The sequence below is a fragment of the Penicillium brevicompactum genome (genome assembly GCF_028827555.1).
Source record: "Penicillium brevicompactum strain IBT 35665 chromosome Unknown utg000006l_segment0_segment0, whole genome shotgun sequence".
In the NCBI taxonomy this organism is placed as follows: domain Eukaryota; kingdom Fungi; phylum Ascomycota; class Eurotiomycetes; order Eurotiales; family Aspergillaceae; genus Penicillium; species Penicillium brevicompactum.
The window spans coordinates 4497256-4522855 of record NW_026623209.1 but is presented as its reverse complement, the minus strand read 5'-3'; the positions used below and the strand labels follow the sequence as shown (position 1 = coordinate 4522855).

General features: G+C 50.5%; 10 protein-coding genes across 10 annotated transcripts; 4 read left to right on the top strand and 6 right to left on the bottom strand.

The window, feature by feature from the left end:
* Positions 1–365: 365 nt before the first annotated feature.
* Positions 366–4586, bottom strand: atg26 (uncharacterized protein; the record flags this gene model as incomplete). Its single annotated transcript, XM_056959217.1, has 3 exons — positions 366–641; positions 701–3241; positions 3291–4586. 3 exons carry the CDS (start codon positions 4584–4586, stop codon positions 366–368), a joined length of 4113 nt encoding a protein of 1370 aa, XP_056808607.1.
* A 922-nt stretch (positions 4587–5508) lies between these two features.
* Positions 5509–6503, bottom strand: N7506_009923 (DNA-directed RNA polymerase I subunit RPA34; the record flags this gene model as incomplete). Its single annotated transcript, XM_056959216.1, has 2 exons — positions 5509–6256; positions 6310–6503. 2 exons carry the CDS (start codon positions 6501–6503, stop codon positions 5509–5511), a joined length of 942 nt encoding a protein of 313 aa, XP_056808606.1.
* Positions 6504–6825: 322 nt separating this feature from the next.
* Positions 6826–9458, top strand: grc3 (uncharacterized protein; the record flags this gene model as incomplete). Its single annotated transcript, XM_056959215.1, has 4 exons — positions 6826–6862; positions 6921–7444; positions 7494–7805; positions 7866–9458. The coding sequence occupies 4 exons, from the start codon at positions 6826–6828 to the stop codon at positions 9456–9458; spliced, it is 2466 nt and encodes an 821-aa protein (XP_056808605.1).
* A 260-nt stretch (positions 9459–9718) lies between these two features.
* Positions 9719–11408, top strand: N7506_009921 (putative prenylcysteine lyase; the record flags this gene model as incomplete). Its single annotated transcript, XM_056959214.1, has 2 exons — positions 9719–9869; positions 9925–11408. The coding sequence occupies 2 exons, from the start codon at positions 9719–9721 to the stop codon at positions 11406–11408; spliced, it is 1635 nt and encodes a 544-aa protein (XP_056808604.1).
* A 1124-nt stretch (positions 11409–12532) lies between these two features.
* On the bottom strand, positions 12533–14625 carry gua1 (GMP synthase (glutamine-hydrolyzing); the record flags this gene model as incomplete). Its single annotated transcript, XM_056959213.1, has 8 exons — positions 12533–12897; positions 12957–13160; positions 13213–13297; positions 13358–13535; positions 13589–13628; positions 13692–13940; positions 14001–14509; positions 14582–14625. The coding sequence occupies 8 exons, from the start codon at positions 14623–14625 to the stop codon at positions 12533–12535; spliced, it is 1674 nt and encodes a 557-aa protein (XP_056808603.1).
* Positions 14626–14842: 217 nt separating this feature from the next.
* On the top strand, positions 14843–16150 carry N7506_009919 (small subunit rRNA maturation protein TSR4; the record flags this gene model as incomplete). Its single annotated transcript, XM_056959212.1, has 2 exons — positions 14843–14959; positions 15029–16150. 2 exons carry the CDS (start codon positions 14843–14845, stop codon positions 16148–16150), a joined length of 1239 nt encoding a protein of 412 aa, XP_056808602.1.
* A 325-nt stretch (positions 16151–16475) lies between these two features.
* Positions 16476–16961, top strand: N7506_009918 (uncharacterized protein; the record flags this gene model as incomplete). The annotated part of the gene is made up of 1 exon (XM_056959211.1): positions 16476–16961. The coding sequence occupies one exon, from the start codon at positions 16476–16478 to the stop codon at positions 16959–16961; it is 486 nt and encodes a 161-aa protein (XP_056808601.1).
* Positions 16962–17959: 998 nt separating this feature from the next.
* On the bottom strand, positions 17960–18931 carry N7506_009917 (CSN8/PSMD8/EIF3K family protein; the record flags this gene model as incomplete). Its single annotated transcript, XM_056959210.1, has 2 exons — positions 17960–18530; positions 18765–18931. 2 exons carry the CDS (start codon positions 18929–18931, stop codon positions 17960–17962), a joined length of 738 nt encoding a protein of 245 aa, XP_056808600.1.
* An 831-nt stretch (positions 18932–19762) lies between these two features.
* N7506_009916 (folliculin domain-containing protein) lies at positions 19763–21094 on the bottom strand (the record flags this gene model as incomplete). Its single annotated transcript, XM_056959209.1, has 2 exons — positions 19763–21028; positions 21083–21094. The coding sequence occupies 2 exons, from the start codon at positions 21092–21094 to the stop codon at positions 19763–19765; spliced, it is 1278 nt and encodes a 425-aa protein (XP_056808599.1).
* A 2492-nt stretch (positions 21095–23586) lies between these two features.
* N7506_009915 (putative regulatory factor Sgt1) lies at positions 23587–25503 on the bottom strand (the record flags this gene model as incomplete). Its single annotated transcript, XM_056959208.1, has 3 exons — positions 23587–24924; positions 24990–25189; positions 25245–25503. The coding sequence occupies 3 exons, from the start codon at positions 25501–25503 to the stop codon at positions 23587–23589; spliced, it is 1797 nt and encodes a 598-aa protein (XP_056808598.1).
* Between the last annotated feature and the right edge of the window lie 97 nt (positions 25504–25600).

The following is a 25600-nucleotide window of genomic DNA, read 5'->3' as shown; positions in this document are numbered from 1 at the left end:
TGCCATCTGAAAGGTATTTCGTCCAAGGTTGGTCCACAGTACTCGGGTGTCTCGTAGTTGATCTCGCTAGATCAATTAGTGCATCGAGAAGATATCACTGCTTATAAGCGCTTCTTACTTCACTCAAAAGTGGCCATAACGACCTTAGGAGCATGCATGACAATGTATTGAAAAGCAATGGATATTAATAACGCAATAGACCATGAACCAGAAGCTGGTAGTCCTAAAGAAGCGCCCTGTGCATGTAAAATCGAAGCAAATGCAAGTCATGTCTCATGAACAAGGTTGAAGATAAACCAAAAAAAAAGACAAAAACACAATACCGAAATCCCGCTGAGGGAATAAGATGCTAATCTATCATCAACTTAGAACAAATCATTAGAGTATTTGGAGCTCTTCTGCTCAGCGTCTGAGGCGGCAAGATCTCGCATCCGCTTTGAGATGTCAATGCCACCCTCGTCACCGATGAAGGTCCATTCTTCAATGTCATCAAGGTCATCATCGCCTTCATCAGGAGAGGTCCTCGCTGAAGGCGTCGGAGAAAATGGTGTAGATGAGGCAATCGATCTTTGTCGAACCAATGTCTTGGCGTATTCGAGATCGCGATACAATGCTTGGATTGCAGTTGCCACGCCGTCCTCCTGAATGAAACAGTTAGAGACACCTTTCACTTGGCTTGATGGATGATTGAAGAACTCACATTACGTATCTGAATGCCCAGGTTGCGGGCTTTCACAATCATGCGCTCGCTATGCGTGGCTTCCCATAGAGCCCTCGAGAAAACACTGACGTTCAGTTTCTTCATGCATATGCCGACGCCAAGATCCTCCACGCGGCCACCGAAGAAGAATTGGTCGCCAAAGAATGGCTTGATAATGGTGGGGACACCAGCTCGGAGACTGGCACCGGTGGTTCCTGCTCCGCCGTGGTGAGCCGCGGCGTCAATCTGCGAGAACAGCCAGTCGTGCGGCGCAGATTGGATCTGATGGATCTCCGGCGGAAGGGGAATCTCAGTTTTCGTGCTGGTCGGATCACCGAGCCTATCAGACCAGCCCTTTGAAAGAATACAGCGGACGTCAGTTTTCAGGACTGATTCAACAACAGTCCGCGTCAACGCAGCAGGATCCGAGACAACAATAGATCCGAATCCAATATACACGATCTTCTTGTCGTCTGCTCGGGCCCGTGCAATGAAGTCTGATAGCTCGGCTGATGGAGTCCAATCCGAGCCCTCGTTCAAGAACCAGTAGCCGGTGATGCGAATCCAGTCTGGATAGTCGAGTGGCGGAGGTACGACGGAAGGTGAGTAGTTATACAAGAATGGGACCTTGTTAGGCTGCATTTTGTCTAGAGTAGTGGCCTTGAGGCCCAATTCCTTGTTTCGCCAGCGATTGACCTGACCAGCAATTGCGCCCCAGAAAACAGTGTCGAACATGACGTACGTGATGAAATTGTACGCGCCACCCATTCGATTCTCTGGCACTGCAAAAGCATGTGGATAAGCCCGTGTCCTCGTCCATGGCATAGTGAAGCCGCGGAAGTAAGGGATTCGCAAGGCCTCTGCAATGTGGATTCCAGCCATGGCACTCGGAGACTCGATGAGAAGATCGCTTCCTTGGCAACTCTTCCAGGCCGACGATAATAAATCATCAATCCATCCTCTGAACTTCGATGAAGCCTCTCTGAGGAAGGAATAGGTGAACATGCCATTTTCGACACATATTCGCATCAGTTCGGCAGGGTCGCCATCAACCGGAGCAAAATCAATGCCGTGTTTCCGTATCCAAGGCTCAAACTCAGCATGGGTTGCGATCCTGGGTATGTGGCCCTCCGCAAGCAATCCCTTGCATAGAGCAATATAAGGCTGTACATCACCCCGCGAGCCGATAGTCAGACAAGTGATCCTGAGCGGCCCAGTGGGCTTGAAGTTGATAATCGAAGCACGGGGATCATCGAAGAAAGGATGAACCTCCGATGAGTCTTCAGTGAGGGTCGGGCGTGCCTCATGCTCCTCTGGATCGTCCAATCTTGCTTCCTCAAGCATGCGATGTTCAGCCTTAGCAGCCTCGACTTCGTCTCGCTCTTCCTCTGCTAGCAAACCAGATTCCACCAGGTATTTCACGGACTCCAGATTCTGATGTAGTGTCACGGCACAATCGTCGCGCGAGTCCGTCGCTCTGAACTCAAAGAAGAGTTCTTCGTGTCCGCGAATGATGACGACAAGTCCATGGTATCCAAATCGGAAACCCTTTTCTTTCTCGACATTTTCAATGTCTTTGAAAGGCAATATCATCTTTGTTCGAGTCCCAGGGATCAAGCTGCGGAAGCAAAGCTTCCTCTGGCTGATGTATATTTTACCATAGAGTGGAAGCACGCGGTGCAGATAGGCGTAATATGTTGCCTGCAGGCGCTCGGTTGACGGAAGAGCAAAGTGAGCACGGAAGCGATCTCCGTAATTGAAATCGCCTTCGTTACCCTCTGGATCAATATTCTGGTCCTCAAGCAACGGTCCTTCCCGCTCTCCATAATGCTTCTGACTTCCAGACCACATTCCAGAGACCTTTTCTATATAGCCCATTGACTCGGTTGCCAGCAAAGTACTCATCTGCCGTGAGCGACTTTTCAAGTATCCAGCGAGACCAACGGCGCGTTGGGGAAGGTAGGTACCCGCTCTGGCAAGCTCATTCAAGTGACCGGATGAACTAGGCGCCGAGCCTTGTGTTTGTTCAGCCTGGGCGAGATTATAGCCCGCATTTGCCGATTTTCCTCGCCGCGAGGGGTCCAGATCTAGACGCGTTGAAGCGGAAGGAGTTGTGTCATCAGAAGATCGCCGACCAGCCTCTCGCGCGTCTGACGGGCGCCTTTGGAGAGTACGCATGGTAGGTGATTGGAAGACATCACTTCTATTCAATATCTGGCTCGCCGATTCGGTGGTCTCTGTCATCGACTGCACAACCGGGGAAGACCCAGTTCCTGGCTCGGCAAATGAATCAGCCGAGTCTTGGTTCTCATTTCCTACACTAGAGCTTCGCTTTGGCGACGAGGCATGATGCCTTGAATCAGAGGCACGGACACTGCTGACTGACAGTCTCTTGTGGCCAGGGCGACTTAATTCAAGCGGATCTTGAATATGTGACTGGCTTCGCAATGCTTCAGTTGAATTAGTCAAGGATGTTGCAGATATCAGTTCCTTGATATAGTTGAACGCATGCTGCCCAGATTCAAAGAAGGAGAAGAAGTACTGGGAAAAAGTTAGCTTCAGGAATGATGGTGGGTGTTATCAAACGTACCTCGTCGATCGCATATGACTCTCCGCTATCGAGAACTCGAATTTTGAATGTCTCGGCAAAATCGGCCATCGGACTCTCTTCCAAGTCAATGATGTTGGCTATAGGGAAAGATACCTTGACGCTTTCGCCTTCATTATGAGTCCGGAAAATGACCTTTTGGAGGGCCTTCACCCATTCCTTTGCACTGGTGGCACTTTCAGCTCTGAAGTAGTAGGTTCGCTGGTCGGTAGTGACTTGGAACTCTTTGACTTCGCCGTCTTTGCGCTCGGAGAGCGACGCAGATATTCCATATCGAAGATCTACATGCCCACTCGGGAAATATAGATTTGAAGGATCAGCGTAGTACGAAAACACATCGCCCTTCAGGGCGAACCAATAGCGATCATATCTGGGGTTCTTGCGGCCAGATTTTGACAGCCACCCTGACTTGATCACCACATTTGATTTCTTTGGAAGGTATGCATAAAAGCAGATATGGCCTTCAGTCACATAAAGATACCCTTGGAGAAGCATGCTCTGAAGGAGTGAACAAGCATATTCAACCAGAACTTTTTCGGGTTTGGGGAATCCGAACATTTCCATGAGCCGTGTTGAGAGAGCCGATGCTGACGACTGAGGTTGGTCTGGCGAGGTATCGGGTTGGTTTGATGGCGAACGATGCGTTGTGGTGGTAGCATCAAAATTTGTCTGCGCTTCCACCATACGACTTAATACAGGAGCTGCTCGCGGTGTTGCACTCCTCGTTCTTCTCAAAGGTAATGTCAGAGTCGAACCGCTTGGGCTTGATGACTCTTTCATCCCAGCGTCCGAATCCAGCCGGGATATCGTGTGTGAAAGCTTGTTATCTGATCTCGCCCTTTGATGACGGCGTCCTCTTTCCTCCCTATCAAAAAGCTTTGCTTCCAGTCTTCCCTTCGGCAACCGTGAGTCTGGCTGGGGTGTCGGGGTCGGAGAAGACGATTTCTCGCCTTTTTGAGGTATGCGCGGGTCGCTCTCTGATTCGCCATCGCTGTCGCTTGATTCTTCGAAACGAGCATGGAAGTCTGATTTAGATCCCACGGCAGCTATCACAGAAAAGAGGGACTGTTGCATGTAATGCACGTTGCCGTCCCGTGAGCCAATAACCTGCGGTGGAGCTGTGAAATCGATTTGAGCATCGTCTCCATCCATAAATCTATCTGGCACTCGATGTGAAGAGCGACGGTTGTCCGGTGTGGGTCTGTTCGAAGGAGGCCTCATACTTGCGCTCAACTGCCGGTCCGCCCGGCGTTTGGCGTCGTCTCTTAACGGTCCCATAATATCTCCAATATCCCAGGACAAGGTGCTTAACGTGAAAATATAGGCTAGAAAGAACGGTGAAAGTTCTCAAGGTGCGGTGAATCGCCAGTACCGGTTGGGCAGTCAGAAGCTCGAGCCAGGTGACAGCTCGGCGCTGATAGGACTATGACGATCAGGTATGGCTGCGCCAGTCAAATAGGACTAGCAAACATCAGGCTGGACAAACAGTTTGCAAGTGACTTTGTCATATTAACCGGTCAGATGATTAGTTGGCTGGTAAAGGTGAACAACGCACGGGGTAGGGAGTGCCTAGAGTCTAGGCCGATAAGCGCTTTGAACCCGCTAGATATGGAGCTATCAAACCAAAGATCGCTTTTAGAATTCCAATATCAACCAAGCGCCATGTCAAGAGAATGTGCAGCTCAGACTTGGGTAGGGATCAGGAACCAGAGATCAAGCAGAATCAAGAAATCAAGAATGAATATGCCAAAGAGAGACGCATGGATCTTCCAAGGTTCTTCTCCGCATGTGATGATATTGCCAATCAGGTGACCTGATGACCCCATCAAGATTATGTCAGTGCCAAGCCCATGTAGATCATCCGTTCTTATACTCCGTTCCTCTTTCATGAATGCTAGAATGTTTTGGTTCTCTTCTTCATTGCTAGCAGTCAAAGGCATACTCGGCTGTCTGATTATGACAGCTATTGTGCTTTCAAGGTTTTCGGTTGCGACAAGAAACATTGGTGGCTATGTAGATTCAAGATCGGTACTGAGTATGGAAGACGCCTCAGGGTTAGATGGGGCACACCTGGGCATGTTGATCAGAACCTTGGAAATGGTGCGTTTAAGATCTATTCTAACAAGACTGAGGAAAATCTGGTGTGAATTGTACATATTTGATGACATCGTTAAAGCAAATCGCTATTTTTAAGAACAAATCAAGCCTTTGTAGACTTCTTCCGCTTCTTCTCTTCCTTGTCTTTGGAGGACTTCTTGGACTTTTTCTGGCTCTTCTCATCATCATCCGCCTTTTCTTCTTGTGAGTGCTTCTTTGACTTCTTGCGGGGAAGTGCTGCCACTTGGGGCGCGTCACCCTCGGTATCTGTGTGTGAGAGCTTTCTCTTGCGCTCCTCTCCCTTGGGAACCTTGAAAGAGGGAGCCTCGGCTTCCGATTCCGAGCTAGAGCTGAGACTCTCTGGGGGCGCGTGGGAGGTACCGACAGGTCGGAAGCGCATCTTCAAGTTCTTGGGCTGGGGTCTGGCTGGCTTGACGTATTCACGCAGCTTAGCCACAGCAGCATCGGTGTTTTTGGATACACTCGGGAGACCAATCAATTCCTGAACGTGATAGCTGGGGACTTTGCTGGCTGCGCTGCGATATGTTTGTGTCTTCTCATCAAAGATAAGCAGCGACTTGTTCGCTGGCTCAGCCTCGGTAAATGCCTCGGCTGGGATACCGTAGTTCACGCCATCGTGAGAGATGAGAGGTTCTCCTTGCATCAGCTTAGCCATGGACACCTCCTTGACCTTGGACAATGGAAGGGATGCAGGTGCTGTGATGTGGAAGATTTGTTTGCCGTCGAGGTTTGACAGAAGGGAGGATGCTTTGGATGACGGTGGGGCCTGCTTCTTCGCAGCCTTGAACCCCACTGGTGGCTTGTATGGCTGAGGGCCGGAGATGGCAATTCTAGAAGCGCATTAGTTGGTGTTCCATGATTGCATGGGCTTTTGGTCTCTTACTTCTGTTCCGAGCCGTCTGGCTTCATTTCGTTTTCCGAGTCGCTGTCGGAGTCCGAACCCGAGGAGCCCGAGTCAGAGGTATCATCTTCACTGGATTCCTGTGTCTGGATAACCTTCTTCGCAGTCTTTTCGTGCTTGGTCTTGGGCTCTGGTGTGGTAGACCTGCTTGAGCTGCTGTCGCTATCGGACGCCATGGCGGCTGTCTGAAGTGTCGGGTAAATCGAGCGCTGCTTTCACCAGGATGCGCGGCGCTGTCGCAGTTGAGTTTCACACGCTGAATGAAACGTGATAGTTTGTATGGAAAATTTATGAGCTCCCAGAAAGCCCAATTTCGAAGGAGGAACCGGTTCGAGGCTGAGTGACAATGTTGAAGTCCAACGGCCGATCTTTTTTTTCTGCTCCGCGGGAGCACGGACCACTAGTCAACTTTTTTGGCTTATCGGGTTGCGCATTATCGAAGTGGTGGTTTTTCTCCAAACATTGTTTCAAGTCAATGAGCTTCACTAATTGGTGATCATGGTGAAGCGCAAAGTCGATAAACCACAATCGGCTGGTAAGCTCCTCCTCATGAACCGGGAATTCATCTGATGCTTACATGGTCGCTTCCTCAGGTCCCGTGAGTGCTGTTGCCGCTTTGGCGGCGCGCAGAGCCCGGCAGCAGCAAACAGTGGTTGAAGATGCTCCTAAGGTCGCTCCTCAGCCGGTAGTCGAAAGCGAACCGCCATCCAAAAAGCCGCGACGATCTCTTGATGTGGCCGAGGCTACTGAGACAAATGACGATCGCCAGAATCCGCCAACAAGGGCAGCAAAGAAGCAAGACAAGCAATTGCCTGCAGGAGATCGGCCGAAGCGCGCAACGCGGGCTACTCAGCCCCTGGAAACTCAACCAGAAGGGGAACAAGCTATTCAGGACGGCTCCGAAGATGAGCAGGTCGCAACAGACGCAGTTGAGAACAATGATGAGATGGACGAGAACGATGTTGCGTCCGTCGTGGGCGATGCCGATGGCTACGAATCACCTGCAGAGACACCTGTGGAATTGCAGAATTTCCCTCTATCGAAAGCTCGTTTGAATAAAAGCAACATTGTCTATAGTGACGAAAATACCCTTTGCATTCGCATCAAGGAAAGAGCAGTACGTATCACCCACCAAGATGCTCATGTATTTTACTGACTTTATGAAGAACCTGGCATTATTAGGTCAATATGATCTTTGGGTCAAAAGAGGCGTTGTCAGTCTGATGGGCGCAAAACTGCATGCCTCGTCCCAATTGCATCGGGTTTATGCCCCGTCAACCCACTCATTACCGGTTATCAAATGTGTATCTGGTATAGATGGGGATGCAGAGGTTGAGATCAAGTCTTGCAGCAGCGGTATTGCCCGGCTCTGTGATCTTTCGCCTCTGTATCAAAGGATCTGGACGGGCGACAACACTGCTGCAGATAAATCCACACTGAAAGGGACTACAAAAGACTCCAAGCGGTCTTTCTCAGTGGTACGATTTTTTTTCCCCGCCATGACTTCAATCAACCGTCGATGCTAATGAGTTCCACAGTTGTACACATCGGCAGATGATTCATTAAACAGGCATCTCCGTCCCCTTCATCTCGACAAGAAATGGAGCGCATCAATGAAATTTCTCTCACAGCGTCAAGGTCAGCTCCGCGTGCTGGTCTGCGGCCCGAAGGCGTCTGGAAAATCTACATTCAGTCGGTACTTGCTGAACCACGTCCTCAGCCCTACGCCAGAAACCGAAGGTGGATATGCGAATACAGAAGGAGTCGCTTTCCTAGATTTAGATCCAGGTCAGCCTGAGTTCACTCCCATGGGTCAAATCTATCTCGCGCGCCTGCGCAAGCCGTTCTTTGGTCCACCGTTTACACACCCATCGCTGGACAACTCCCAGGGCGGCGAAATATTACGGGCGCACCATATCGGCGCAACGTCGCCAAAGGAAGATCCTGACCACTATGCGCTGGCCGTCATGGATCTTATGGATCAATATCGCTTGTTGTTGGAGAAATACCCCCAATGCCCTCTCATCATCAACTACCCTGGCTGGATCTTTGGTCAAGGTTTAGAGGTTGCGATGTGGCTGGTCAAAAGCCTGGGTCTTTCTGACGTTGTCTATATGAGTGAGAAAGGTCCGTCGGAAGTTATTGATCCCTTAGGCCTCGCAGCTCGCCAAGCTCGTGTGCCGATGACTATCCTACCATCACAGCCCACCGACTTTGTGAGTCGATCTAGCGCGCAACTACGTGCCATGCAAATCCAATCATACTTTCACATGTCGCACCCAACCGACCTTGGCACCTCGCTCTGGTCAGAAGAACCGCTCTCACGCACGCGACCTTTGACTGTTGATTACACCGGTCCGCGCCAAGGCATTTCAGGAATCATGGTGATGGGCTCCCAAATTAACCCTGAATTGTTGCATGAGACACTTGAGGGGGCCATTGTGGGACTTGTGGCTATAGAGTCACCGAGAGCTCTGATGGGAACGATGGCACCACCACATGCGCCAAATGATGAGCACGACGAAATTGAGTCTGGTTTGGATATTGACATGGACTCAGAGAACGCAGCAGCGAGGATCTTCGATGATTCCATAGCTGACAACATTGTTCGAACTCGCGAAGACTTGCCATACCTCTTTGTTGGGTCCGGCAGCTGCACGCCACTGGATCCCAAAGCGTCCCATTGCCTGGGCTTGGCTTTGGTCCGCTCGATTGATACTGGTTCGCACAAGCTCGAACTCTCCACCTCCATCCCTCCATCCTATATACAAACTTCCATTGAGAAAGGCCATCGACTTGTCTTGGTCCGCGGTCAGTTGGATAACCCGAACTGGGCGATCAGTGAGGAATATCATGCTGCTCGTGCCGCCGAGCGACGTTATCAAGAGTCCACCTCTGGACAGAAGAAGGCTGGAGATTCCAATGGACAAAATGCGTCCAATCTATCCGAACATAACAGAACGCTTGCGCTGCTGCGAGAGAGAGTGCGACGGGCGAGCAATGTGCCCTGGATGACTGTCGTGGAAGATAACAGTCGTCACCAACGCGAAGCTGCGGCCCGACGCGAAAAGTCGCTGTGGAAACTGCGGAAGAAGGCGTACCCTGGGAGTGAAAGTGAAGCAGACTATTGAGTCTATAGATACAAGCCAACAAACACACTGTACAAACACACATCCATCACATTTTCACTCTCACATCATAGATTCGTCTCAATGTTGAACGGGGTAAATCGAGAACGAACAGGCGTTCTCCGCCCCACATTCTGCCGGTGTTGTTGCATCACATCTCCACCCTTGACTTCACCTGGTAAGACTATAGCTTCACATCTCTTCGAAACCAGATTCGTTGAGATTCTTGCATATTCTCATCAAGCTTCAAACTCAAGCGACGAATGAGTGCCATCATGGCGTCGACACATCGGTCGATATCTCTCTTGCTATATTCCATTCTCACTATTCTATTGGTTTCATTTTCCAGCGCAGCAGAGCAACAACCCCTTCTTAGCGATGTAAACCGAAGTCCCAAAAGAGTTGCCATAGTCGGTAGGTATATGAACAATTTAGGTCAACTTGTGTGCCAACCTTAACCTTCGTATAGGAGCTGGAGCCGCAGGCTCATTTACCGCATATCAACTGCGCAAGCTTGCAGATGAGACGGATACACCTGTCGAGATCACGGTCTACGAGCGTGACTCCTATGTTGGGGGTCGCTCAACGACAGTGAATGTGTTCGATGACCCGGCTTACCCTATCGAGTTGGGGGCATCGATCTTCGTCCAAGTCAACTATAACTTGGTCAACGCATCCCGTGACCTAGGCCTGAATGTCCACAGCGCTGACCATGCGCGGCCCAGAGAGTCCGATGATAGTATTGGAATCTGGGATGGCTCTCAATTTGTGTTCTCGTTGAAGAATAGCTATAGCTGGTGGAACATCGGCCGGCTTTTCTGGCGGTATGGTATGGCGCCATTGCGAACCCAGAAACTGGTCAAGAGTACAGTTGGAAGGTTTCTGCAACTATACGAGGAGCCATTGTTTCCTTTCAAGTCACTTTCTAATGCCACAGCTGCGGTCAACCTACTGAATACCACAGCATCGACCGGCGATCAGTTCCTTCATGCGAATGGCATCGACTCTCTCTTTGCGAGGGAGATCATTCAAGCGAGTACGCGAGTCAACTATGGCCAAAATTTGCCATTGATTCATGGTTTGGAGTCGATTGTCTGTATGGCCACTGATGGAGCCGTTTCGATCAAGGGTGGCAATTGGCGCATCTTCGATGGCGCTTTGACAGCTTCGGCTGCCGATATCATATTGAACACAACAGTCACTGACATTGTGCGCAATGGCGACGGTTCCGTGTCAATCTCGTCAAAGTCAAACACTGCTACCACTCAGACCCACGAAACCCATGATGAAGTCGTCATTGCTGGGCCTTTGCAGTATTCCGGTATCTCTGTTCAACCGCCTGTGGAGCGCACCCCGGATGAGATCCCATACGTGAATCTTCACGTTACCTTGTTTTCATCTCCCCACCGTATCTCACCACGATACTTTGGTCAGGACTCGAACAGCCAAGTGCCTGAGACAATCCTGACAACTCTTCCCGATGGACTTGATCTCGGATCAAACCCCGCTGGTGTTGGTCCAAGTGGATTCTGGAGCATCAGTACTCTTCGCACAGTGGACCATCTTGCAGCGGAGCCCGAGAGCACCCCGCATTATGTCTACAAGATCTTCTCGCCAGAGCAACCGACGGCAGAATTCATCACCGCTATCCTTGGCCTGGAAACCGCTGCCGTTGAGAATGGAACCATCGGGGACCTCTCGAAGAGCGATGTGAGCTGGTACCATGAGAAGCTGTGGAATCCATACCCCGTTCTTTACCCGCGCGTGACATTTGAAGAGGCCTTGCTCGCCCCTAGTGTGTGGTATACCGGCGGCATAGAGAGCTTTATATCGACCATGGAGACCAGCGCGCTTATGGGTCGAAATGTGGCCACCCTGATGTTCCAATCATGGCAGAAGAATGACGCGGAGACTGACCGCGGTGCTGTGCCCAAGGCAAAGACTGAGCTTTGATATCACTCTACTTTGTCTTTCAAATGAATTCCAAGTCTTAATTAATCTATCTTTTCACCTCAACTCTACAGAAGTTTTCCAAAAAAAATAGTGGTGAACTCACCCCCAGGGGTCGCCCCCGAAGGCTACAAATCCGTTCCCAGGCGGATTTTCGAAGAGTCGCTGCCGGCGTTGGTAGGGCCGCACGGCGTTTCCTACCCTCTCCCGAGAGACAGGTGCGATTTAAACTCATCCCAATTCCCCGAAGGAAACCGCGCGGAGCTTGCTTTAATGCTGGAATGGGACGATACACGTTCTACCACTCGGCCACTGACCCTCGCGTACTTATAACTGGGACTATTTGGCCATTTATAGTCGCTTGAAGACGCGGGTTCGACGCCGCCATGAGGTGTTTTGGCAAGTTGGTGTCGTTAAAATGCTCGAATCGGGAATATGAGTCTACTGGATTTTGAGGACTTGTTAAATTGTGAAGTTATTTTCATTTCCAGCTACAAAGATGAGGTTTGGGAGGTTTGTAGAGTGTTGGTGGTGAGGTTATTCACGCGTACCTGCCCTTCGCTGGCTGCTCGCTCCCAACCACAACCGCCGGGTCAGTATGAGATCATTGAAATTGGCAAATCGTATCTACTTGTTACAGGCTGATAGTAGATGATAATTGTTTATCAATTTTGTCTTGCATTTACTGGTGTCTCTTACATTCTTGACTCGGTGCAACATATAACTAGGGATCTCCGTTGGCGGTTGGAACAACTTTGGAAGTATACATCTCACATCCACCCAATCAACAATCAACCTGAAACCCCTACACTGTACCATAAATATTCATATGAAATGGGATTCCAGAGACTTCTTTGTTTTTATTTCACTTTGAAGCATCTTTGTATTATTCCAAAGTTGTCATGCATATGTGACCAAAGGTGCTGGAGGTCAAGACTAAGTATACAAAAGCGGGTCTCATCGAGCCGCAAGTTAGGGCTAAAAACGGAGAAAATGAACTTTATTCCTTTCTATGCACATGGATTCGTAACCTGCATCCAATCATTCTAGCTAAAACTGTATTCACATAACAAACTTTTCTATTGTAAAACCCTCAAAAAAACAGGTCCACCATAGATATAAACATTCTACTCCATCTCAATGGTACCAGGGGGCTTGCTGGTGAAGTCGTATGCCACACGGCAAACACCCTCGACCTCGTTGACAATGCGGGTAGAGACCTTGGTCAAGAACTCGTAAGGGAAGGGGTAGGGGGTAGCGGTCATGAAGTCCTTGGTGGAGATAGCACGCAGCAGAATGATGTTGGCGTACACGCGCTTGTCGCCCATGACACCAACGGCGCGGGAGGGGTCCAGCGCGGCGTAGGCCTGGCCGATCTCGTTGTACAGACCGGCTTCGCGGATCATGCCGATGAAGATGTGATCGGCCTTACGGGCCATGTCGACCTTCTCCTTGGTGACCTCACCCAGGACACGAATAGCGAGACCAGGGCCTAGTGGGATTAGCTTTGGGTCCTGGATGACTGAGGTGGAATGGTGGAATAAGACATACCAGGGAAGGGGTGGCGGCCAACAAGCTCTTCAGAGATGTTGAGCTGACGGCCGAGCTCGCGGACCTCGTCCTTGAAGAGTTCGCGCAATGGCTCAATGAGCTTCAGGCCGTGACCAGCCATGAGACGCTCGGCAATTCCTCCGACGTTGTGGTGAGTCTTGATGGTCTGGGAAGGACCCTTGAAAGAGATACTCTCGATGACATCTAAAAAATAGGCTATTAGCGTGCATCCAGCTGAATTGCGGAATGATCTTACCAGGGTAGAGAGTTCCCTGCAAGAACCACTCGACCTTTCCATTTGAGGAGGCCTCAATCTTGCGGGCCTCGGCTTCGAACACATCCTATAATAATTAGCGACCGAAGCTAGTGATGAGATGATTAGTGGAACGAGTGAAACTCACAATGAACTTGCCACCGATGAATTTACGCTTCTTCTCGGGGTCGTTCTCTCCCTTCAGACCAGCCAAGAACTCTTCACTGGCGTCCACAACGGTAAGGTTGATACCGAGCTGCTTCTCCAAAACATCCTTGACAAGCTCACACTCGTTCAGTCTCATGCAGCCGTTGTCGACCAGCACACTGTAATAATTAGCCGTCAATTCCCAGGAATGTGAACAAAGAGAAGAGCTTACGCATGGAAACGGTCTCCAATAGCCTCGGTCAGAAGCTTGGCTATTCAGATCACATCAGGTTAGTCATTGCTCTTTGTTGATCGCAACAGTGTTCCCTTTACACCCAACTCAAGGACAATTTGGATATCCAAACTGCCCTCGGCAAGGTCTCCAGGTCTCGTTGGGTTGAACTTACCAGCAACTGTAGAGTCCACACCTCCGCTAACCGCACCAAGAACCTGACCGGTAGGGCCAACAAGGTCGCGAATGCGCTTGATCTCGCGGCCAATGAACTCGGACATAGACCACTTTTGGTCGGCACCACAAATGCCAACAGCGAAGTTCTTAAGAAGCTGACCACCTTGAGGAGTGTCTGAATACTTGTTAGCACAAAATCCAACCTACATCTATCTCCATGAAATCGATGACTCACGGGTGACCTCGGGGTGGAATTGAATGCCGTAAACGGGCTCGGACTTGTGAGCAATGGCAGCGAACTCAGAGTTCTGAGTTTCACCAATGGTGTGGAAACCCTCGGGCAGGTTGCAGAGCTTATCACCGTGGGACATCCACACGGTCATGGCATCCTCGAGACCGTCGAACAGCTTATCCACATGGCCTCCGAAGCGAGTGGCCTTCAGGTCGGCGTGACCATATTCACGGGAGGTACCGGCGACGACGTTATCGGCGTGGAGACGGTGGGCAATCTCCTGGAGACCGTAGCAGATTCCCAGAACAGGGACACCCAACTCGAAGAAGGCGGGGTCAACGTGGGGGGAGCCTTCCTCGTAGACGGAGTAGGGACCTCCAGAGAGGATGATACCCTTGGGCTTCCAGGTCAGCTCGGCGAGCTTCTGGGTACACGGGAGCATCTCAGAGTAGACATTGATCTCTCGGAGGCGACGGGTGATCAGGTGGGTGTACTGGCTACCAAAGTCCAGGCTAAAGTCCGCCGACGAGGGGCAGTTTTGTAAGTTTCTTTCTGTTGCTGTGGTTGAGATTGGGTGTTCTTACACAAGGATGGTGTCGAAGCTGTTGTGGGGGATAACGTCCGCCATGGCTGCTATAATGTGCGTGGGTAAAAAGGCTATAGCGCAAGTGTACAAGGAGTATTGAAATTTGTCGTGACAAGAGAAATCTAGAGGGACGGACGATATACTAGTCCGTTTTCGGACTAGCGCATCTCCATATCGCTTATCGCCATTTTTTTGAACGAGGGGTCTTTGCAGATTCGATACCCAATCAATCCACTTCAGCCTTAGCAATTCTACCGCAATGGACTACGACAGTGACTCCAGTGGGGATGAGGACTTCGACGATACTGGTGTCCTTCTAGGATATGCCGCCGAAGAACTTATCGAAGACACAATCAGTCATCTTGGAGGCTGGCCGGTATGTTCCACCGAAAGTCCCGCCACTAAAAAGTAAACCACACCACTGACCATCGCATTTCTCCCATAGAAATGGCTCGATGATGCCTCTCCTGCGCCTGGCGACTTTGCCAATTGCAAAGTCTGCAACTCTCCAATGCTCCTTCTCCTCGAGCTGCACGGCGACCTACCCGATCATTTCCCGACCGACGAACGGCGCCTATACGTATTTGGATGCCCCCGAAAACCCTGCAACCGCAAACCAGGCAGCATTCGAGCATTCCGCGCATCGCGCAAGGTCACTGTCGGCGCACCCAAAGCCGAACCCAAGGAAGAAGCCCCGCAGCCCAGCGCCCCCGAACCACCCAAGCAGGACCTCGGCGCAAGCCTGTTCGGCGCAACCAACCTGACCAGCAATATCTCCGCAAACACCAATCCTTTCTCCTCAGGTCCGACACCAGCTGGAAGCAACCCCTTCGCGACACCAGCCCCGTCAACCCAGGCACCAGTCGCGAAGCCCGAGCCCTCAGCAAACAACCTTGCCGAGTCCTTCGCAGACAAAGTGCGTGTTTCCTCGCCGCCTCCCGTGGCCGCTTCTAAGCAAACGCCCGAATCATCGACGCCGGCGCCATGGCCCGCTCAGTCTGAATTCCCGACACCGTACAAGAACTTCTACCTAGACGCTGAATACGAGACCATCTCACGACCCTCAACACCCACGGTCCCTGACAATGTCCAGATGGAGCCTATGGAAGAAGAAGGCGCCGGTGGCGCCGAGCTCAAGGATACTTTCGAGTCCGAGCTCGACAAGGCATTCATGAAGTTCTCGACTCGTCTCTCGCATAACCCGGAGCAAGTGCTGCGATATGAATTCCGCGGCGCACCGCTCCTATACTCAACCGTTGATGCTATCGGGTCTCGACTTCATGTCAACACCGATCCTGGCACTAAGGTTAGCACTATTGGCGCAGGTAGCATTCCTTCGTGCGAGTACTGCGGCAGCCACCGTGTCTTTGAGTTCCAGCTTGTGCCGCATGCTATTAGTATGCTTGAAGAGGGGCGCGCTGGCGTTGGCCTTGGAAAGGATGATGCGGGCATGGAGTGGGGTACTATCATTATGGGTGTTTGTTCAAAGGATTGCGCACCGCAGGAGTTGGGCGTCACCGGTTGGCGCGAGGAATGGGCTGGTGTGCAGTGGGAGGAGATGAAATAGGATATGACTCGGGTCATTTTGCATACACTTGTAGTAGATGATAGATCTGCAGACGTACATATTTATAAAAAAGCCCCACAGGGACGTTTATACTGCAACTTTGCAACGTGATGCCTAGTTCAGCCATTAATAGCATCCTGGATTGCGCCGGGCAAGAGACAACATGGCTAAGCTTCACCGCTTGCCCAGGTGCTTTGGTCCTTGCATGACGCCCTTGGTAACATATGCTCTTGAGACCTAGAAGCACCTGGTTTGCAAGACTCTTAACAACTGTTTACTCTTATCCCACGAGCTATCTAGAAGCCCAAGGCCCCCTACACGCTCCATGGACAAAGTGAACCAAACTGTATCCGACGCCCTCGAAACGCATCACTCAATCCGAATCCTAGGCGACCTCCCTACCGAAAAGCTGAATCCCGAAGACTATCTAGCCTCAACTCGCGAACTAATCTCAAGCCTCGTCGACTCCTGGAAAGAAAAGGCGAACTTGCAGCTTTTGGCAGTGGAAGTATGGACACGACACACCTACTTTGCGCTCGATTTCAACAACGACGAGTACAACTATGACAACGCCCATACTCAAGTGATAGTCATACCTGTCTACCTGCTTCGGCTATCCAGAAAAAGCCATACCTGGACAATATTTCGGCACAAGCCCCAAGACTCATCGCTCGCCAGAAGAATTGCGGACTTACATGATGGCAATGGGCAGGATTCCACGCCTTTTCTTGAAGATCATATCAAAGGCGTGATTCATTATGCGCCTCGAAGTCGCAAGATCCCTGTTGTTACATCTGAGAATCATGCGTGAAGAAAGTGCCTTTCTCCGCGTAATGCAGGTTCCAAGGTGTTCATTGTCGTTCGCAATGACAAGACTGAAAGAGTTGGATCTTATAGAGAGTTGGGAGGGAAGGTGCAAAGTATTGTCGCATATGCGTGCATCTGTTTACATTGGCCTTGTGGATGGTCGATTAAGAGATATGAAAAGGAACTTGAAGTATTCGTATATTCATAGACGACATCAATCAACCAGCTATCCCGGTGCGAGATCCCACGGGGATAGACTCAACAAGTAGTGAGACCACATCGTCAACTGCTACGTAACTTGCAATTGGTAATTGCTATCATTCAGTCTTAACAGATCATGAAGTAAGCCTTGTGTATGAGCAGACCTCGAGCTGAATAAAGAATATGTTCTGAAGGCTGTTCCAGTGATTCAGCCAGATATATAAACTGTTAGATGATACTATATTTCAAGGTCAAGTCGATCTCAGTATTCCTCGACACACAGGGGTGCATATATACACAATGAGAAAGCAAGAAAGAAACATGGCTCTTTCAAGAACATTGCCCTAAGTTGAAAATAGCTCTGTATGATTTTTGATATTGGCAGCAAATCCAGCACTACATAGTAGTAGCCCGGGTTAAGTGTTCTGTTATGTCAAGGTATAAACATCACATCTCTCTGTCTCCCGTCATCCAGTGCAATCAGCACAGAAGTAAAATAAGGAATTCAATACAGACAAGAGAAAAAAAAGAAAAAAAAAAAAGGAAAAAGATAAACGCCAGATGCGCCAGGTCCCGACTCACATCCGAGCCCCTCCTTCATGCGAAATCTATCACCTAAGTCGAAAGTTCATCACTTGATCGAGGGTGGAATCATGGACTCATGTCATGAACGGAAATCGAATCTTTCCCTCACACAAATTTTTGTGGTCAAATAAAAGGAGAAGTTTTCAAAAAGAATAAAAAAGAGAACATGTAAAATGAGAAAGAACATTTCGTCACCAAAACAGCTCTTTCTCAAATTTATGCAGGAAGCTCAAAGCCACGACGGATAACACGGCCGAACTGCTCGATACCAACGTGCTCGCTCTTAACCTCGGAGCGGGCCTCGTTCTCCTTGTTGGTAGGGACGCGGATAACAGCGCCATCGACCTTCCAGCCACAGACGTCAACAACGAACTTGTCAAGAGCGTCACGGCTGCGAACATCGAGCCAGGACTCGAGGTTCTCGGCAGTGATGGAGCGGAAGGTCTTGCCGACCTCGACGGCGATGCGGATGCGCACAAGCTCCTCGAAGCCGGCGACGTCAGCGGTCAAGTCGGCGTAGAGGTCATCGGAGTTCAGGGTGGACCAGAACTGGGCGTACTGGGCGGATTCGAGGAGGGTAGAGAGGCGGGTGAGCTTCTGCACGGACTCGACGAAGTCGGACTGCTGGGATGCGGCTTGCGCTTCGGTGGTCGTGGGGAAGGGCTGGGTGCTTGGTGGGAGCAGGGCGAGGCAGAGCGAGAAGGCGGGGGAGGGGAACACGGTCAGAGCCTTGGCGAGGATGTTGGTGACGGTGTCGGCTTGGAGGAGGTGGGGGTTGAACTGGAAGCTGGGGGTTGAGAGGTGGGTTAGCTGTGGTTCGAAGGATTGTGAGGGTCGTTTGTATTGCACGAGAGGTTTTTCTATGCCAGGTTTCTCATGCAATGGCATGATCTCTCGTTTGGGATCTTCATGAGGTTCTCAACAATATCAAGATATCGAGTATTGAGGGGATCATCATGAAGATATTTTTCCAGACATAGTCGCTGCGCAATCTTTTCGAGGAGAGAGGGCGCCAACTTACAGCTTCAGGAGGGCCAAGTTGGCGTAGCAGTCGAATGACCGGTCCTCGCACTGCTGGGAGACATAGTCCTGGAAGGTGGTGGTGGTCTCGGGGTTGTATCGGTCAAGGCCATTGAGAATGGTCTCAATATGGGCCGGCCGGGTCTCACACTTATCGAAGGCGACCATTTTGATGTTGCTGGAGGGAGGTGGGAGGTGATGTATTGACTTTGTACTTGCTTTGTATCTCTCTTTTTGATTTTTTGGATTGTGGCACTGTGCCCGCCCCGGACTAATTCGGGATCAAAGTTGTTCCGGTCAATATCTTGAAGGCTCAAGAGCGTTCACTAAATCTGGGCAAGGTGATTTATTCTTTACGCTGTCCGAATTGATTGAATTTCAAATTGTGTGACCATGTTGAAGTTTATAGCTCACATCACTGACAGCTCATCCCGGAGTGATATTAGTTGCATGGAGAATATCATAACTACTTCTTACAACACCCAGTTGTTCAATAGAAAGAAGCCCTCGGGCTGAATAGATTCGTGAGCAAATAATACATAAAGTACATGTCTCTTGATGATCCCGTGATCATGGCATCTTGACAGTAAACGTCGGCCAAAAGCGAGGCTCGCTGAACTTGAGGATGATCAAATGAAACCTCCAAGAGGAAGAAAGGCACATCGCCAAAAGAAAAGTAAGGCTGTGAGATAGAAAAAGAACTCCGGTCCGTGTCTTCAAGGCGCCATGTCTATGCCCATACCCATATCGCAACCAAACGAAAAAAATCAAAAACGAAACGAAACGAAGAAACCCCGAGGCTAAATGCAGGATCAGCATCGTTAAACTTTGCCGTATCATCTTGCGAATCGTGTAAAACACCCAAAAAAAAAAGCAAACGCGAGAAGGAGAAGAAGTAGGAAGAGAAAAAGAACAAGGTAGAAGCGAAATGCCTGGAATCAAAAAAGCAAGCAGGCGGGTATCTCAATAAGAGGCGAATGCAAATGGGAGGAAAAGAGTTCATGCCATGACCGGTTGGCGAGGCGCAATGGGAATAGCCTTCGGCCCAGCGGAGATTTCGAGGCTTGACAAATCGATTTCTTCGTCGTCGAACTTCTGACCGTCTTTCGGGGGTCCCGTCTTAGAGACCAAGACCGGCTGAGCGTCGTTGGTGTTTTCTTCATCACCGACGGTGCTACAGACGAAACGCTCCTCATTCAGAGGAATGCCGCCAAACATGGTGCCCAGTTGCTGTAGAAGTGCGACGAAATGAGCATGCAGTTCGGTAAAGATGTATTCGTTGCCGACAATTTCAGCGAGATTGCGAGCACGGATTTGGCCTGCCGCGCGGCGACCAGCCGGGTCCATACCACGGCCAGTGAGGAAGGAGGAAACGGGTGGGTATTGGCGGCCGGGCTGTCTGCCCGGGTTGTTCTGTTCATCACGGGTCTTTTCGTCTTCCTGGAAACGCTCGGCGGCATTCACGATGCTGGCAGCGATACGACCGAAGGCCCGCCAGATGATGGGGCAGGCGCGGAAAGCTCTTCCGGCATCACGTCCGGCTAGAGCCACCAATGCGTAACTGCGACGCTTGCCACGGGCCATCGGGTCCGGGAGTCGGAAAATGTATGCGATTGTGTAGCCGGCCACGCCATCGCCGAAACAGATGGGGCCGGAGGAGAGGCCGCGAGGAAGGAGTTCGCAGCTGAGGGTGCGGATGGAAGATCGGCGGAGGAGAGCGTAGTTGGCCGGATTCGGCGGCCCCCGCTGAGAGAGGTAGGTGTGAATGTGGGTGTGACATGAGGCGTCTGAGGCGACGGAGGCGGAGTGTAGAGATTCGGGAGGAGAGGCGTGAGCGTGAGAGTCTGTTTCATCGTCCATGTCGGAATGGCTGTTGCCGCATGAGTAGACGACCTCGCGCGAGCGCAGAACGGGACTGGTGCTGTTTCCTTTGGCGTCGCGGCTGCCAGGGGCGCCTGGTGGCAGTTGCCGGCTCACATCTTCGGGCAGAGACAGGCTGCAACTGGCGCAGGTGTCTCCATTTGCGCCGCTGCGGCTGGATTTCTCCTCGGGGGTGGCTGGGTGCTGCAGGAAGTAGGGAGAATCCTCTATCCGAGGCGACTTGGAGCCGGACTTTGGAGATCGGGAGTCGTCGGAGCGGGACTCCTGTGAGACAGGAGTGCCCTGGGGAGAGTCATCATGGCATTGCGGGCATGAAAAAGGCAGGACCTGTGAGCAGATGATCGAAGTTGGACCATGCACTTCACAGAAGTGCGTCAACGAGAGCTGCAGTGACGGAGTCAGTGAGGATCAGTCAGAAGGTACTTCGTCGATACATACAATGAACTCCATCTTTCAAGCATGGCAATGCATCTTGGTATGCGGGTCCACCAGGTTCCGGGGAAAAAAGGTGAAGGGGAGAGTGGGAAGGTGATAAATAATCGAAGGGGCTCGCCACAAAGTCTCTCGGGCGAAGACCGGCTTCTTTTCTTCCATCGAACTTCTCCACTGCTCCACTTTCTTTTTTTTTCTTCTTTTCTTTGGTTTACGTACTTACGTACATGAGTGTCTCGCATATCGGATTTCTCCTTCAATTCTATTTGGGGTTTACTATGACTATATTCGACTCTACTCTACTTCTCTCTACTCCGTACACTGACTATCTCTACTCCGTAATGTCTCCCTCGTACTCGAGGAATGCTGCATGTGAAAGGTCGGGCCGCCAATTAATTTGTCTGGACCGTTGGCTGCAAACAGGGGGGGTCTCTCTCTCTTAGGCTTATGATCTATCCGAAATTGTCACCTTTTTCTTTGCTTTTTCTCTTTTCTTTATATTTTAATCAATTCATTTATTTTATTTATTCTGTTTCTTCTATTTATTGTCGGAAATCAGCATGTGTCAGATCACAGTCCTAGACCTCCGATTTGTCCTGTCACACATACTCCGTACTCCATGTTATGGTCACTCCAAGTGTGAAGGATCTCGACACTCGTATCCATCCACTACTACGGAGTACGGAGTACACTTAAGTGGGACATCCGAATCGGGATAGTTAGCGTTTCCGTATTCTCATCGACAGGGATCTGCATGGTAAACTTTGTCAGTCGTGTGGTCATTGAGGCGATCTCTTGCTACTCCTGACTATCCCCGGAGTTGGTTTCCAGTAAATAATAAGTGGCTGCCATCCCTTTGTCCACCAGGTGCAGAGTACCTTGTAGGTACGAAGTACGGAGTACTGCACTTCCCTATGGGCACTCCGGAGTATAGACTACCCTGTCCAGAACCGGGATAGTGACAAGTTCCAACGTGAAACACTCTCTCCGAAAAAGCAATTGCCCCGGCAGATTACGGACCCTACGGAGTAGAGGAGGAGTTGGAGTAATCGCACATCCTTGAACATCCTTCAACATCCTTGTTCGACATTTCCACTTTGTTCCCCAGCCGTTTCTAAGGGTTCTAGGGCCGGCATCTGCCCCTCCCCCTAGTCTAGGCTAGGTTGATTTCCAATCCGTTTCATATGAGGGATTTAAGCCCAAACATTCAATATACCGGAGTCAAGTACAAAATAAATAAAAGAGAAAAAAAAATAGGAAAAAAAAGAAGAAAAAAAGGCGGGTACCAATTGTGAAGCGACCGGCAAACCCATCCAGTCACCGCAAACGAACCCGAGCGGATCCCTCGCCTCAACAGGCACACGACACTTTTTCCAACGGTGAGATTGCCGAGTCCTCTAGCCGTCCCACTTGAAGGTCTATAAATTGGATCTAATGTCACTATCCACCTTTCACGTTCCGGAATCCACCATTCTTCCGTGACGGAAATGGGTTCTAATTGAGTTTATTACACATTTCCGAATCCTCCCTCCTTTGGGCAGGTCCTTGGTGCCCGACATCTCCGGGGATGATGGATGAGATTACTCCGTACGGGACTACGGAGTATAGTTACTACTCTTAGCGCTGGATTAAGGTCATCACTAGCGGCGTTTAGCCCATTTCGCCTAGGTATCGCCGAGAACCGAGACTGAAACAAGAGCCACGTGGATTTGTTCGGTTGCTGCTTGATCGTCTCAGGTACCAGGTTGCTGATCGGTGGCGATCGGGGTACGTACTTTTGTGAAACTGTTCCTTGTAGCCTCATTTTTCGAAGACGAGACTCGTGGACGCTGGGCTCAGCTGTTCCAGGATCGGCGCTTACTCGGGGTTGAGATCGTACATATGCCTCGGACCACGTTGCATTTCTGTAGATTGGAATTTGTGGTGCATTTGCTACTTCTGGGTTGGTGATATTGTAACGTTCGGTTTGAATAGGAAGATATTGCCTGATATCCAGGGTAAAGACATTTTATTGCCCATATATACAAGGGGCTACGGGTAGACCCTCCTGTCTATGTCTCAAAAAAGGTCGAAACTGCTGAGCTCCATCGCGGCACCGCTGGGGCCGAAACCATAGTCTGTAACAACTTTGGGACTTGAAGGTCGCGCGACGGATGTTTGCGTCGAGATACAAGACAATTTTCTACAGTCCCCGAAGAGAAGCATGTGTGCCGGTCTGTTTGATCCCGTGGCCACGTTGTGTATAACGTGTTCGTCACATGTGCGACTCTGTGATGCCTAGGATATATCGCCCGTGATGGACCCGTTAAACACACAGGCCGTGATAAACAGCAAGGCGTAGCTGGTAGGTCAAGTGTGACCTGTTGAATCATTGACCGGCAAATCCCTCCTTGCTGGGTTGGAAGCCTTGCATGATAGAGTTGTGCGCCTGTCCGTGAATGGGGATCCTAAAATACCACGGGGCTCATTTCTCAAATGTGCCGAAGAAGGATACCCAAATCCGGTCATACTCAAGCTCGATCATCCTTGGGCATGCGCATATTCATCATGGATAACATGTTACCCGCTGGGCCGGAAATACCTCCCTGGCCTTGGAGACTCTCCAGCAAATTCTTCGCGAGGTTGATGTTGATATTGTCGTCTTCATCGTCCTCGTCATCAGGCTTCGACTTGCTAGCGGTCTTGCCTTTGGATTCACCTGATCCATCGGATGTGAGGTTGTGTTGACGTTGCTTGAGGTCGAGGACGCCGGTGCCTTGCAATTCAGCTTCCATCCGACGACTGAGTTCTTTGATCTGTTCTGTGTCATCCTCTCCATCGGAGTCCAGCTCCTGCACTCGCTTGCGGATGGAGTCTGATGAAGATGGCATGCCCATCATTTCCTCCATCATTCTGGCGAATTCTTCTTCGTTAAACGAGGCGTCTTTATCCTCGCCTTCACTGTCTTCCTCTTCTTCCTCATCGTCATCATCAACATCAGAATCTGATTCAAAGTCATCAATGAAATCAGCTCCCTCATAGCCCGCTGAGTTGTCGTTCAAGAACTCCTCAAAGCGGGCCACGATGCGCTGGAGATTTTCCTGAGCACCGGAGTCTCCAAAATCGCCGGCTTCGGCTTGTTTGCCCGAGGTTTTACCCTTCAGTTCAGTCTCCAAGTCTTCGAAGTTGATATCGAGCCATTTTTCATCATCTTCGCGCTTATCCCAGGTTTCCTGGATCTCTTTATCAGTGGGAAGGGTTTCATCCCCCGTCTCCACATCTTCAAGAAGCAGCTTCATTTCCCTGACCACGGCCTTATCCTGGTTCTGGGGATCAGCAAGCAGCATCTCCATACCACAAGCGAGTTTCATTCCTGCTTCTGCGCGGTCATACGACTTTTGGTCTTCGGGCTCGGGCAATTTGCCCGCCCATGTGCTCGGAACAGGGAATTCCTGGCTTTTGAGTTGCGCATATCCGACGCGAGTAAAGCGAACGCTGACGTTGACCAGGTCATCGGGCTTGAAGGTCAGACCGGAGGCATCCTTCGCTTTTAGCGGCCGTAGTGCGATTGGATCGCGGACGTAGAATGCCTCCACGGCGGGCGAAATGTAAGCTGGCTTTTGGTGCAGGAGGAAAGCGACCTTGCGGGGAATTGTGATGACTGCAGAGTGAAGGTTTTCGCTTATCTGCTGAGGGTATTTGCGTAGACGGAAGAAGGCCTCTTCTTGGATGATTGTCGAGCGAAGTAGACGACCAGGCTCGTCACGGAGGATCTTTCGTGCTTCTGGGAGGGAGATCTTCTCGGTGACTTGTCTTTTGGTCTCTTGTTTCGGCTTGATAATTCGGAGGTCTCCCTGGTTGATCCAAACCTAGTAGATTGTAGATTAAGATAAGCATAAAACCCCTGAAGCTGATGATGCAGAACACCACATACCCGGTTATCGGCAACGTCTGGCTCTATCCATGCGGGGAGTGTTCCTGCGGCTTCGATGAGAAGGAACTCGCCGTCGCTGTCCATGACTTTCACCCAAATGTCTTTATGCCGCTTGGTCAACTCCCGGAGGAAGTATACAATGACCCATTCGTCTTCAATGGAATCGCCATAGTTGGTGCGACCCTGTAGCAAGGTGATACCTAAATAAAGAATGAGCTTCAATCCTCGAATATATTTCTCAGAGTTATAACTCACCATCTTCCTTTGCGATTTCCAATCGGAAAGCTTCTCGTTGCCAAATGTAATCCTTGAGCAGATCCTTGGTTAGCTCCGCTGCAGTCCGTTGTACCTCGAGCAAGCGCGCGCGAGTCTCGGCGGCTTCATCGATAACGGCGGGGGCGGGGGAAGACGGAATGTGGAAAATGGCGTATTCGACCGCGTCGTCGGGAAGCTCTGGCTTAGGAATAGGCCTGAAGGTGGACTGGAACCAGGCAAGATCCTCCTCGGAAGTCATGATTGGGATTGTGACGAAGAATTAACAATGACCTCATACACGTCAATGTAAAAAAAAGATGCTAGGGAGGGATTTGCCCATGTGAAATTCACCGCCT